Source organism: Petaurus breviceps, unplaced genomic scaffold (genome assembly GCF_028583685.1).
Source record: "Petaurus breviceps papuanus isolate PSGF00001 unplaced genomic scaffold, PetGlider_PUasm1.0 186, whole genome shotgun sequence".
Taxonomy (NCBI): domain Eukaryota; kingdom Metazoa; phylum Chordata; class Mammalia; order Diprotodontia; family Petauridae; genus Petaurus; species Petaurus breviceps.
Genome location: NW_027185798.1, coordinates 37922361 through 37936874, shown reverse-complemented (window position 1 = coordinate 37936874; position 14514 = coordinate 37922361). Strand labels below are relative to the sequence as shown.

At 36.3% G+C, this 14514-nt stretch overlaps 1 protein-coding gene across 1 annotated transcript in view; it reads left to right on the top strand.

Annotated features, from left to right (window-relative positions):
• Positions 1-14514, top strand: part of MAN1A2 (mannosidase alpha class 1A member 2) — a 255679-nt gene that overhangs the window by 106929 nt on the left and 134236 nt on the right. Inside the window, exon 4 of the mRNA XM_069090237.1 lies at positions 9239-9357. Coding sequence (XP_068946338.1) covers positions 9239-9357 — 119 coding nt within the window. The remainder of the gene's footprint in view (positions 1-9238; positions 9358-14514) is intronic.

Sequence of the window (14514 nt, the reverse complement as noted above, 5' to 3'; positions counted from 1 at the left end):
AGTACCTTTCTTAAAGTACAGGTCTGACAAGTTAGCCCCAATACTCAAAAAACTCTAGTGGTTTCCTATTACATCCAGGATCGTATAAAATATGCTTTGTCTTTTAGAATCCTTTATAAACTTGCCTCTACTGGCTTCTTACAGTTTACAATTTACATAAAACTTGATTTCTTGCTATTTCCTGTACACAGTACTCCTCCCTAATCCATTCCTTTTCACTGGCTGTCTGCCACTTAGTCCTCATCTCTGCCTCCTGTCATACTCAAAATTCTACCTTCTGCAGAAGGCCTTTTCCACTTCTCTCCACTGTTTGGAGCCTTCTCTTTTCTTTTACCTTTGACCTACTCTCTATATAAGATGTCCCCAAAGTCTTAGTATAGCTTTAAGCTATTAAAGCTTTTAACTAATAAAACTGCATTAAGATTTTGGGAACAATTTACATATCTTATACATATGTATTTGTAGAATGTGAACTGTTTTTGTTTTTACATTTGTCTAGGTCTGAAATGGGTTTATTCATTTGTTTGCTGTTTTCCCCTGTAGCATTCCTTTAAGCGTTTAGAAGTCTTGCCATTTGTTCGTGTTATGTATTTGTGTTATCGTACCTTTAAGCATAATGTAGTTTCCATTTTTATATCATGTTCCCAAGTCTGTTTTAGTTTTTCCTTGTCTTGAGATTATAATCACTACAATTGCTTTTTAAAAAATTTCAGCTCAAGCATAATAGATTTTGTTCTAGCATTTCGTATTTCAATTTTCTGAATCTTTTTTCTTGTGTGTTTCTTGGGTTAAAAAAATAAAAATGTGGCATTTTAGTTTCTGATTCATTCCAATATCCTCTTCCATTTTACGGTTGAGTTCATCCATTCAGGTTCATCTCAATGATTGTTAATTAGGTATTTCTCTCTATTCTGTCCTGTTATGCTTTTTCCTCTTTTTACCTCTAGTTTTTTTTTTTTTTTAAAGCATAATAAGAGGGAAAAGGTGTTCTCAGAAACTGGTAAGCTTTCCATTTCTGCTCTGGTGCCCCTCTTCTTGGCCCTTTATGTAGTCCTTAATCACATGTTAGTTCCCTTTTCTTTTAATGCCTTCTTCATGATCTACTGTTCCAGGATTTTTAAAAAAAAGTCTGATTCCTTATTTTACTCCCCATCTTAAACCAATCTGCTTTCTCTGTTCTCCTGTTTCCCTGTTGAGTTTGATGTTTTTTTTTCCTACATCAGACTCTTTGTGTATGTTAAAACCCTCCTTTATCTAGTTGAGATGAATGTAAAGTTCATGAGATAACCTGCCTCCTCCACCTTTTCTTCCACATTTATAGTACTTTTTTGTGTATTTTCTTTTGTATGCCCTGATTATGTGAAATAAGTTTTAAAGCTGTTCTCAGAAACTGGTAAGCTTTCCATTTCCTACCACTATCTGTACCTCACCCACAGTCCTTTGCCTAACTCCCCTCAGTGTCTTCAGGCTTCTGGGTATCTCATTTTGTTATTGTAGATTGGATGGTGGTATCACTGTAGTTTCTTTTTATAACCTAATCATTACAGTTATCCCTTCCACATCTGGTGTCAGGGCTTAGGGGCACAATGTTGAGATCTGGAAAATTTACGTAAAATTTTTTGGCCATCCCTTTGTACCAGAGAAGATTTCTTTCTTTCTTTTTTTTTTTTTTATGGGGTGTTTACAGTACCTTATTGTAAAATTTGGGTTGATATTATATGATACTAGATAGATATAGAAGATATATAATGTATTTCTGAGTTTTTAAACTTTTTTCTGTATTGTGTCCTGGAATTTGCAAAACTCCCCCCAAATTCCCATTTAATTTCTCATGCTGACCTGTGATATATAGAAGCCGAAATGGGAAAAGTTGTTATGTGGAAGAGATAACTGTATTTCTCCTGACTTTCATTTGTTTTATGTTTTAAACAATACTAGTAGTAATCGTGCTGGTTTGCTCCCATTGACTTTGCTCTAGTAGAAGTCTATATATTGACTTTTAAAGATGGTCATAGTGTTTTGGTCATCATCCTTCATCTTATTGTATATGTAAAATTAATTTGCAGGTTTCTTTAACTTTATACTTGTAGTGTATGTCTATATTTTTCTTTTGCTTCTTTTTTTTTATTCTTCATCATTTCATAAAAGCTTATTTTCCATTGAATTCTTCCATTTCATTGTATCTCAAAACACAGAAATTACATAAATTATTAAATTTTTTCCTTGTTTTGTTCTCTGGGTTTATCCACTTTTCCATGAATTTTCCTTTGCTTGGGTTTTCTTAATTCTCATGTATTACCAACACCTGCCAACATCATACTAAGTATTTAGAGGTAAGGAAGGTAGTATATTCCAGGCATGGAGGGACAGCCAGAGCAAAGGCATAGAAAGGAAGAAAACAAGCGTTTGTTAAGCTTTTACTGTCTGTGTATGGGCCTGTCTTATGCTAACAGAAACAAGGGTTGAAAGGTCTTATTGGAAGAGCAGCAAGTATAGTTTGACTTGAACTGGAGAGTGCATGGAGGGAGTAATGTGTAATAAGGCTAGAAAAGTAAGTTGGGGTCTGGTTGTGAAGAATAACTATTTGATCCTAAAGGTTGTGAGGAGCCATTGCTTTCTACTGAGTAGGGAGAATTTGAAGGTCAGATTGATATTTAGGAAAATCACTTTGATGATTGTGTGGCACAGTGGGTAGAGCGGGGCTTGCAGTCAGGAAGACTCATCTTTCAGAATTCAGACCCTTCCTAGCTGTGTGACCCTGGGCTGGTGTCCACTGTGTCACCTGGCTGCCCCTTCTGAGACACCTACGTTACTGAGAAGGTGCCTACATATATTAGTATAGAGAGGTTTTTCTCCTGACCCCATTGAGATTACAGGTCTTATCCCTGACTCTGTCCTATCATGGTATAAAGAGAATAAGAAATAGTACTTAATGTCCCTTTGGTGAATGAACATCTTACAGTGGAAGATCTAGGAACATCTTTTGAAATTATGTTCTCCTTTTACAATAGTGTACGTTAAAGAGTCATGGAATTTTAGAGTTAAAAAGAACATTAGTAGTCATCTAGTTTAAACCCCCTCTAGTGTACAAGATCTTTGGCACATGGTCTTCAAGCAGGTTATTAAATACTTTCATTAATGAGGATATCATGGGATAGAGAAAAGATAACATTTTGGAATGACAATATTATTATCCCAGAACATGACTTAAAAGTAATTATAGTAGGTAAAGTAGAAGACAATATATAATCATGTATAATTGTTTTATAAATAGTCACACATTCCTTATTAATGATACAGAATTTTATTAATCTAGACATAGTAACATTACTTAGGAGTATATTTTTTCTTCTTAGTATAAATTATCTTTTATATCTCCTGTCTTTATTTAGTCACAAGTGGTAACCTTATAGGTTAATTAGACTAGCATATAACTAGCATTTTAAAAATTCTTTTCACTATTAGTTTATGACCCACATTAACAAATCGTTTCCATTATTTTATTGTTATGCTTTCCATTTTAATAACAAATATTATTCCATCCGTCTTGTACTTGAGTTAGAAGAATTTTCCCTGTTCTTCCCAAATAAAATGAAATTATAGACAGTAGCTTTGTACCTTTGAAAGTATTCACCAGAAGTAGTTTCAAAATCACAAATGGGCAAAGTTAAATAATTGTGTGGCCTCCCTAAGTGACCAGTTTGAAAAGACTGTCCTTATTTGGATGTATAAGGTCTGGTATGTTTTTTTTTTTAATTGAGTTACATTACTCTGTAGCAGGGGTCCTTAACTTTTTTTCTTTTTGGTCATGGACCCATTTAACAGTCTAGTGAAGGGCATAGATGACCCCTCTCAGAATAATGTTTTTAAATGCATAAAAAACATACATAAGATTACAGAGAAGGAAACTTAATTATTATGAAATAGTTATGAAAATGTATATATGTATATATAAAAAAAGTTTATAAACCCCATGTTAATCAATAAAAATTCATTAAGGGCCTACCATAGGTCAGGCCCTGTTTTAAACACTGAGGATACAAAAAGAGGCAAAAGGACATCCCCGGCCCTCAAAGAACTCAACCTAATGGGGGAGACAACAAGCAAATGTGTACAGACAAGGCATGTGCAAAATGAATAGGAAATAGTTAAGAGAGTATTAGGAGGGGTTGGGAAGAACTACATGTAGAAGATGGGAATTTATTGGGAAGCCAGTAGGAAGAGATGAGCAAGGAGAGCGTTCCAGTCATGAGTGCCAGAGAAGATGCGTGGAGCTGAGAGATAGAGTATCCTGTTTGTGCAGCAGTCAGGAGACCGGCATCATTGGATTGAAGCATACATGGAGGAAAGAAGGATGTAAGGGCATTGGAGAGGTAGGAGAGGCCTACGTTTTGAAGGGCTTTGAATGACAGCATTTTGCATCTGATCCTGGTTGAGGTAGGGAGCCACTGTTGTTCATTGTGCGCGGGGGAGGTGACATCTTTCCTTTTTTTGGGGAAAGTCCTTTTAGTGGTTGAATGGAGAGTAGATTAGAGTAGGAGAGAGTTGAAGAAGGCAAGACCCATCTGCAGCTGTTGCCACATTTCGGGTTGTGAGATGATGAGGTTCTGTGGGGATGGGGTGGCAGCATATGAGGAAAGAAGGGGATGTATTTGAGAGATGTGGCAGAGGTGAAATTGATAGGCCTTGGCAATAGATTGGACCTTGGGATCTGGGGGGAAGTTGAGACAATAAGGAATTGAGGACAACACTTAGGTTGTGAGCCTGAGGGCCTAGGAGGATGATGTTACCCTTGGCAGTAATGGGGGAGAGGGAGTTAGGGAGAAACAATGAGTTCAGTTTTGGATTTGTTCAATTGAAGATGGCTTTTGAACATGCAGTTTGAGATACCTGAAAGGGAGGTAGAAATGTGAAATTGGAGGTCAGCAGAGAGGTTAGGGTAGGATAGATAGATTGAAGAACCATTAACATAGAGGTAGTAATTAAGTGTATGGGAATTTATCAGATTATTAATTAAAGTACTATAGAGGGAGAAGGATAAGAGGGCCTATGGGATACCTATATGATCTGGATGAAGGTGTCAGCTGGATAAAGATCCTGTAAAGGAAACTGAGAAATAATAAATAGGTATGAGAAGATCCAGGAGAGAATGGTGTCTAGAAAGCCTAGAGAGAAGAAAATATAAAGAAGGGAGATGGTGCTTAACAGTGTCAAAGGTGTAGAGAGGTCAAGGAGAACTCAGAGGACTGAGAAATGGCCAGTGGATTTGGCAATTAAGAGATCATGAGTTCATGAAAAATTGGACATGACTAAAATTACTGAATTCTAACAAGTAACTTTGGAGGGAACAGTTCTGGTGGAATGATGAAATCGGAAGCCAGATTAAAAGAAAGGAGGTAGAGGAAATTGGAGGCAACCTGTTGCAGAGTACTTCAGCCAAAAAAGGGCAGAAGTACCAAAGGACTGCATGGTTAGTGGGGATGGAAGGATCAAGTCAGGGTTTTTTGAGGATGGGAGACACATGGACATTTTTGTAGGCAATACAGAACCTCTACCCTGTAGTCTTGCCAAGGCAGCAGTAGATGACAGAATTGTATTTGCAAGATTGTTGTTTGGAACATAAAAACAATATCATAAATATGATTAGGTAGCCAAGATTTCCCACAAAATTCTGGTTCACCAGGAATGTAGCTGAAATGTGTACTTTTTGCAATGAAACAGTGGAAAATAACACTATTAATGTCTGTTGAAAGATGAAGTGAATATTAATTATTAAACAAAATAAGCAAAAGAGACAAGCATAAGGAAGAATATAGAAAGAACATTGCTGGTCAGGAATTTTGTTCTGAAATACACTACTGATCATGTTCTGTATCCCTGAACTGCACTAGAATTAAAGGGAATCTGAAATATATTTACTTCAAGAGGCTTGAGGTTCTTAGGTAGTCATCTAATCTGAGTCTTCTATAGTTAAGAAAACAGATGAGTTCCAGAGTTATCACATACACAGAAGAAGAAAAGGCATTGCCCAAAGAGAACAGTCAGTTCATTAATTGAGACAGTTTCAGAATTGGCAGGAACTTTAGAAACCGTCTGGTCCAGCCTGTACTCTAAATTCCTTCTGTAATATTGCATAAAAGCATTTATCTAGTCTCTACTTGAAAGTCTGTATTTACAGCCACTTCTGTTTCCCAAGCAGTCCATTCCGCAGTTCAGCATCTCTGATTGCTAGGAATCTTATAATTTTATGTTGAAGTTGTTGTTTTTTTTGGGGGGGGGGGAGGCGTTTGTTTTCTTTCACAAAGTGACTAATAAGGAAATATGTTTTCTGTGACTGCATGTGTATAACATCAAATTGCTTGCCTTTGCATTGAGTGGGGAGGAATAGAATTTAGATAGAACTCAAATTAAAAAAAAATGAATGTTAAAAATTGTTTTTACATGTACTTGAGAAAATATTAAATTTAAATTAAAAATTATCTTATGCCTCTGCCTTTCCACCTATTACTTTTTTTTTTTTTAAGCAATCGGGGCTAAATAACTTGCTCAAGGTTACACAGCCAGGTGTTTCTGGGTGGGTGCTAAGTGTCCGAGCCCAGGATTCGATCTCCAGCTCATCCTGACATTGGAGCCGGTGCTCTTACTCACTGTGCTACCTGGCCGCCCCCACCTATTACTTTTTAATTTGTTCTTTGATGCTAAGCAGAATAAGTTTTCCTTATGACAGCATTTCATATAGTTGAAGATAATTCTCATTGTAACCACCACGCCTCCCACCAAGTCTCTTCTCAAGGATAAACATTTTCACTTCCTTCAACTGTTCCACATATGGCAGAGTCTAGAGTTCCTTCACTGTCCTAATCATGGCCATCTGGTTGTATTGGAGCTTGTTAGTACTTTCCCTAAAATGTTGTATCCAGAAATGAGCCCAACAGTAAGGATGTTGTTGGACAAAGGTAGAGTACAGTGGATCTGTCACTTCTCTCATTCTGGCTAGCCACAGTGCCTCATTCAGTGCAATGCAGGATGGCATTAACTTTGATTGCCAAGCTGCATCGTTCTGCTGTTCCTGTTTTTCTCACTGTTGCCCCTGATTGCTGCTGATACCTGCTTCCCTTTCCTTAGCAAAGTAATGGTTCTTAAAAATGGAATCTCCAAAGCTGTCATTTCTCCACATTTCCACTGGTTTTGTTAAGCCCTGCAGTCCTTTCCCATGCCTCTTTCTAGCAAGCTACTCGGTTCTCTTGGCTACTGATTGGGTGCCCTCTCTTTAGATATAGCATCCTACTGCTGTTTGCTTACACAGGGAGGAAGGAATCAGTGAAAACTTTTACTGAAAAGGGGAAATAATTTGGTTGATAGTCATGTGACTGTTTTCTAGTTGGATAGGAAATTTGAGAATCCAGGAGATCTCAAACTTAAATATATTCCTGCTACAGACAGTCACATGGAATCTGTGCACACTTAGTCTGAGCTTCACCACTCCTTAGTAACATTCTGGCCATGGGGGAGGTTGATGGTAGAGTTTATCTCGTCTGCTTTGCTGTCTATCTCTTGTCCTTTCTTTGAGGTAAGAGTTTAGGGAAATGCTGTATCTGTCTCATAGAAATTTGTTTTGGTGTAAGAAAGTAATGTCAGTCAGGAGTGTCTCTATGAGATTGTTTCTCACCCATAGATTCCCACTTGCTGTTGGTTGTTTGTGTTGCCTCCACTATTTTAATGTGAACTCCTTGAGAACTGAGCCCATGTTTTTCCTTTCTTTGTGTACCTGGCACTTAGTTCCTGGCATTAAACTCTTAATGAGTGGTTGAATGACAATTGTTAAATATTGAAGCCAAAATGTATTTTGAAGATATTCTAACAATTTTTAGTAATATACTTAGTGATATTTTTCTCTGATAAGATTCAGTTGCTCATATCATCATTAGATGTTTTTAAACTTCTGAGTGAACTTTTTGAGGCATTTTAGGTAGGTTTTAGCTGGGAAAAGGGGTCAAAGAACGCTATGCATTAATTTTAACTTACACTGCCATCTACTGTAAGGACCACTGTATTGTTTTCCTAAAGATTACTAGTTTACTTCTGATTATCTGCTATGGCTTATGAAATCTAATTGATTTACAGTTGAATCACTTTTCCACTGACTTAATCAGTCACTTGCCAAGTATTTGTTAAGCACCCACAAAGTGGCAGGCATTGTGCTAGTCTTCAAGGTGAAGCTGTCTCTCTGACCTCAGGGAGCTTGAAATCTAGTGAGGGAACACAGTGTGTGCACATAAGTGTATATGCCAAATGGATGCAGGGTGATTATGGGGAGAAGGCCTGGTATCTGTGGGAGGGTCATGAAAAGCTCCATATGGAAGGTGACACTTTTCCATATGTGCGTTCGCTTTAATTTGTTGATTTTTTTCATTTTGCTTTGACTCCAAATACTTCCATCATGATGACTGGTATGTAAGCCTTGATGTTATATAGTCATTTGCAAATCATTAAATGCAATGCGGGAAAGTAACTCACTGTTATGAGAACCGTGTCTGAATTAATAATTTTTCTGTGATGTGACGTTGTTGTATCAGATTTTCTTAAAGTTAAGTGTCACCTTTGTGTTAGTTGTCAAAGTATATTGGATGCAAATAGTTCAATCTTAGTTATTCCTCTAGCTATAGAATTCCTTTCAGCATCTCTTAATTGAAGTTTGCTCATCTAAAAAATTGGAATAATATTCGCGCTACTTATAGACCTCACAAGGTTGTTGCAAGAAAGGTGCTTGGTAAATTATAAAGTGTTATATATAGAAATGGGAATTGAAACAGAACTGAGAAATTGTGAATTGTTACTTTCATTCTTTATATCAAGAACCTTTAAGACATTTTGAATTTGATTTTTTATGAAGAGTATTGATATTTTCCATTTTATTAAATGTTACAAAAAAGATTTGGACCTTCTCTAACTCTTTCTCTGCCTCTTTCCCTTAAAAACTACAGCAGCAACAACAGATTTTAAAATTCCCTGGATCTATCTACTTGCTTGGTTTTCTGTGAGGTTAAATTGCTCAAACTTGGGTCAAGATAATTTATTGGAATCTTTATTCCTGAAATGATGATATGGATGATTATCTTTCCTTCCACTTTTAAGATAGGTGCTCTATCAGACTTAATTTTATACTATATTCTTCTTTAAAAAAATCAACTGTAATGAAAAGAATACTTACTATGAAATTCTGTTTTCTTAACTCTAGGAAGTTCAAAAATGGGTGCTACTATAGTAGATGCTTTGGATACTCTTTATATCATGGGACTGCATGACGAATTCAAAGAAGGACAGGAGTGGATTGACCACAATCTTGATTTTAGTGTGGTAAGTATATAATATTGATTACTGATTTTTTTAAAGAAACTTTGAAAAGATCCAAAACATTATATTTCACGTGCATTTATATAACATCATAAGAAAGTTAGTGTGACAGAGTGGGAGGAAACTAGTCTTAAAGCCTCAAAGTCTGAAGTTAAGCCCTGGCCCTGACATTTAATAAACACATGACCATCTGGTAGTTCCTTAACTTTTCTGAGTCTTAACTTCCCATTTATAAAATGGGAATAATAATACTTGTTCTACCCACCTCATAGGATTATTATGACAAAAGCTCTTTGTAAACTATAAAGCTCTTCATAAGTATGAGCTATTATATCAACTGATAATGAATACTAGAAATAAGCCTTTTTTTTTTTTCTATTTGGAATATAACTTTTACTCTTAGATTTTATATAAGTTACAGGCTCTTTCTGTTTTTCCTGATAAGTCTTACTAATCTTATTCCCCCTTTTATTTTTAGCTTGAATTACTAAACTAATTCTTTGAATGTTTTTTGAGGTTAAAAAAAAAAGAAAGAGTACATTGTCATTATGGTATTTTTATATATCTTTTTAATATTTTTGTTTTTTCAATTGTATAAAATCCTGGTGTATGCCAAATAATAGATATTTAAGGATTGTGTTAATTAGTAATTATTTCAGTAAGTAATATGAATTACTTTTGCAGATTCCTGCAAAGGACATACTATGTTTTAGCTTATGTTGACTGCAGATATTTTAGGCCATTAAAAAGGAGCTTTTTTTGATCTGCAAATTGTCATATTTAAAAGCCTTCTCCTCCCTCCTCATTCTTAATATGCTTAATCAATATTTCCCTTATTTTCCCCTCTTTCTTTTGTGAAAATGAAGGCCACTTTCACAACATGATATAAACTATTAACTTACAGTCTTCCTAGTGATATAATTTTTTAAAAGGCACATTTGTGTGAGAGAGTTGTAGGACTTAAAGAATAATTTAATTCAAGACGAATGTGCAGTTATTGGTTTTTTGCCAGTGAAAGAAGATATATACTAGTCACTTGGGTGTAAAATGGGAGTATTAGCTATTGAAAGACAAGCTACATATTTTTCCAGTGAGTTAATGTGAATGTGGCTGGCCAGATGTATCAAAGTTGTGGAATAGAATAGGTAAGAATCCTCCCAGCCTTTCTTTAACCAATCCAGCTATTACATTTTTCACTGCTTCTAATAACTGATAAAATATAAATAATAATTACACTTACTACTTTTATTTTTTAAAACTTAACCCTTACAACATGAGTTAAGCTCTTACCACTTTATAGAAACTGCTCCCTTGAAAGTTACCAAGGCCCTCCACCTTGAAAATTGAGTTCTTTTTTCAGTGAGTATCTTTCCTTCCCTTTGAAATATTTGGCATTAAAGACCACTCTGCTCCTTCTTAGCATTGTTTCCTTCTGCGGCACTGTACTCACCTGGTTTTCCAACCTCTATGACTATTTCATATTTTCTTAGGCATGGTGATCTATTCTTCTAAGTTTGGATAACTCTTCAAAGTTGTGTGCTCCATTGTTCCCCCTCCTATCTCTAAGGACTCTCAGAAGTCCCTTTGACTTTCATGGTTTAGTCTATCACTTCAGTACAGTTGGCTTCCAGATTTAGATCGCAGAGTTTGACCCCTTGTTATATAGTGTCCCTAAAGTCTTAGTGAAGTTTTAAGCTATTAAAGCTTTACAGTCAAAGAATACACTTTTTAAATTGACTGTACAACTACAGGATGGGGGAAATGTGATGTACTATTAGTAGTTGTTATGGCCTTATACGTAGCATTTATGTGGTACTTGAAGGTTTGCAAAATTCTTTATATGTGTCATCTCGTTTGAGATGAGCCCTGCAAGGCAGGTGCTATTGTTATCTCCATTTTATAGAAAAGAAACAGGGGCTGAAAGAAGTTGTGACTTGTCTAAGGTCCCATAAGAAGTGCTTGAGGTGGGCTTTGATCTCATGTCTCTTTCTCTGATTCCAAAGTCCAGCCCTTTAATAAGGATCTTAATATAGTATGGTAGCCCAAAAAACTAATGTTCTCTTTTAGTTTAAACCTGTGGTTTCATTAATGTAGGCAACTTCTGGTAAAGAAATTCTTTGAACTCATGCAAGCTGGCAACTCTTCTATGGCTTAGTTTTTTAGAGAGTAGATTGACGTATCTAGAGGTTAAAGCACTTGAATCCTAGGCTGGCTCTCTATACACCTTGACATACTATCTCAATGCTATCTTAGGGTATATTAATAGAAGTAGAGTCTTGATCAGAGGTCCTTGGCCTTTTTTGTGTCATGGACCCTTTGGCAGTCTGGTAAAGTCTATGAACCACTTCTCAGAATAATATTTTTAAATGCATGAAATAAAATATGTAGGATTCAATTATTTTGAAATACAGTTATCAAAACATATGTATTTTAAAATTTATAGACCTTAGACTAAGAACTCCTGATTTAGAGCAAGGTTCTGTTGTAATCTGTTGTGGTGGCCAGATCACATCTAGAGTATTATAGTTCAGAGCAGGGATGGAGAACCTGTGGTCTTCTAGGTCCTTTACAGATCAGATCCTTTTATTACAGCGATTTGTTCTGTGAAGTTTAGACCTAGAAGTTGAGAACCTAGAAAGCCACATGTGTCATTGAGACCACAGTTTCCCTATCCTTGGTTCAGAGAATCATTTTAGAAAAGATGCTGACAAACTGTAGCACATTCAAAGGAAGATGACTAGAGGATGGTAAGGGGAGTTAAATTTCTTAACATAGAAACTTCAGTTGAAAAAACTGGAGATGTGTAACTTAGCAGGGAGAATAGCTTGGTGGCAGCAAAATTGCTGATTTAAAATATTTTGAAGGACTATTATAGCTTTATTATGTTTGGTTCCATGATTCAGTGGTTAGATGGTATAGGTACTTCTTTAGTCTGAGTTCTGGTTTATCATACAACTTGTCAGCGACTTAGATTTTATTGTCCAGTGTTCTGTGGTCATTTGTGGAAGAATATCTTCTTAGAGACATTTTGACAGATTGTTTTCATTTTTCATCTTTTTGTTGTCTGTCCACTTTCATCCTTAGACACTTGGGATGGTTTGGCTTAATTTATCATCATACCAGGCTTTCTGTAAACTTTTTCCTTTCACTACTTCTCTCTGTTATGAACTGATGCTGCTTCTAACCTTCTACTTTCTTTCTTTATAACATTTTGCAGATGAGTTTAAATCCTAATACGGTGTTTGACTAGTTGATCTGCAAAGACGTATTTATTTAGGGAGGTCTATGTATCTGAAAATACCACAAGATTTGGACTATTTACATCACACATTTCTTTTGGAAGAGATTATTCTATTATTAATATCTGTTACCAAATTGGCTATCTTCCCCTTTAAACACTCTAGAATATTTTCTTTCTTTAATTTTGGAATTTTTTCTTTATTGCCTCCTTTTTGCTTTTATATATTGGGAACATTGAAAAATTTCAAGAGATTTAACACAACAGACTCTGATAGTCCATTCAACACTTGGCAGTTACATGGTACATATTCATGTGTCCTAGAAGGAAGTAGGTGATTTGGAAGTAAAAATTTCCAAGAATTATTGGCAGTTTTTAAATTAATAAAATCATTTTAAGCATACAGACAGACATAATTTTCAATTCCAAAACAGATAATTATTAAGATTTCGTTCTATATTCCATTTTTCTAGATAAAACTTTCTTTTCTTTTTCTTACAATTTTAAATAAAATTTTCAAATGGTTAAGTAACTCTTAGTTCTTGTTAACATGATTAAATTATTGCAAAGTGCTTGAAAACTCAATGTACTGACGTGTCACCTGGTAACAGACCGGGAACCATAGCAACAGGTTTAAATGTTTGAGAACATCATTGAATATTACGACGTGATCTTTTGGAGCAATTACTGTGTATTTTCAAATGTATTCTCTACATTGGAAAGGTGCCAAGAACTGAACAGCTTATAATAATAGGTGACCAGTGAAGCAGAACATCTTTTTTGGTAAACTAATGATTTTAATTTTCTTAAAAGCTAAGGACTAGCTAGATTAGAGTATGCTTTAGTTTCCCCTACTTTGACAAGGTGGTCTAGTTTATGACTTGGCCAGGTTCTCCATAAGGATTCTGTGCTTCATGAACTCATACAGAAGACTTAAGGTGGGGTAGTTAATTGTAAACCTATATTAATTGACCTAAGTTAAGATTCAAAAACATAGTAAGCAAATAACCTTAGTAGTTTTTGCTTTTCCTAGCAAGTGAGCTTGTTTGTAGGCATTGATCCTTTTTTATTATCTATAAAAATTCATACTTTGCAAACAAATTTCACATCATTTGACTTTAACATTGATAAGCATTTCCCTGGAGGGCTGAGTCAAGATGGCGGAGTAGAAACAGGACTTCCACGTGACTCCAGCTTCCACCTCCTCCAATTCATATAAAAAATGACTCTAGACAAACTTTGGAGCTACAGAACCCACAAAATGACAGAGAGAAGCTAACCTCCTGCTGAAGACAGCCCAACAGGCTGGCAGTAAGGGGCCAGTGCAGCTTTCTGGGAGCTGAGCCCAGCCCCTCCTGAGCCAGAGGTTTTAGCCTCATGGTGGCCTGATGAGCCATGGCTGGTGGGACTTTGGGAGAGTGGAACACCAGCAGCTTTGGCAGTTTCCAGAATTATCAACCCATAGATGCCAAACAGACTTTGCAGGAACAGGGGGTTCAGGAGTGCAGGTGGCCTTTACCTCTGGGGCGAGAAGCAGCCGAGGCTCTGGGGCAGTGCTGCTTCAGAGCTGCTGGCCTGCAGATTGTAGGGGGACCAAGTGACCGACCATTCTGAGGGGTAATTACCCTTGCTCTAACCTGCTTGGATCTGGATTATTGTCTAGGGTGGAAGTCCTGGGGTGTGTGACCAGTTTGCCAGAGCATGTGGGGGCTTCAGAGAGGACACCCAACTAATAGCTCTAGCAGCTGCAAAAACCCTAGTGATTGGGATAAAGCTCCCCTTTCTGGTAGCAGATTTCTACTGTGGCAAAAGGCTCAAAAGTCAAGTAATTGAGTGGCAACATGAGCAAGCAAAGGAAGCAAACAGAGTAATCCAACATTAGACTCCATTTTGAGGGCAAAAAGGATCAAAGTATGGAACAG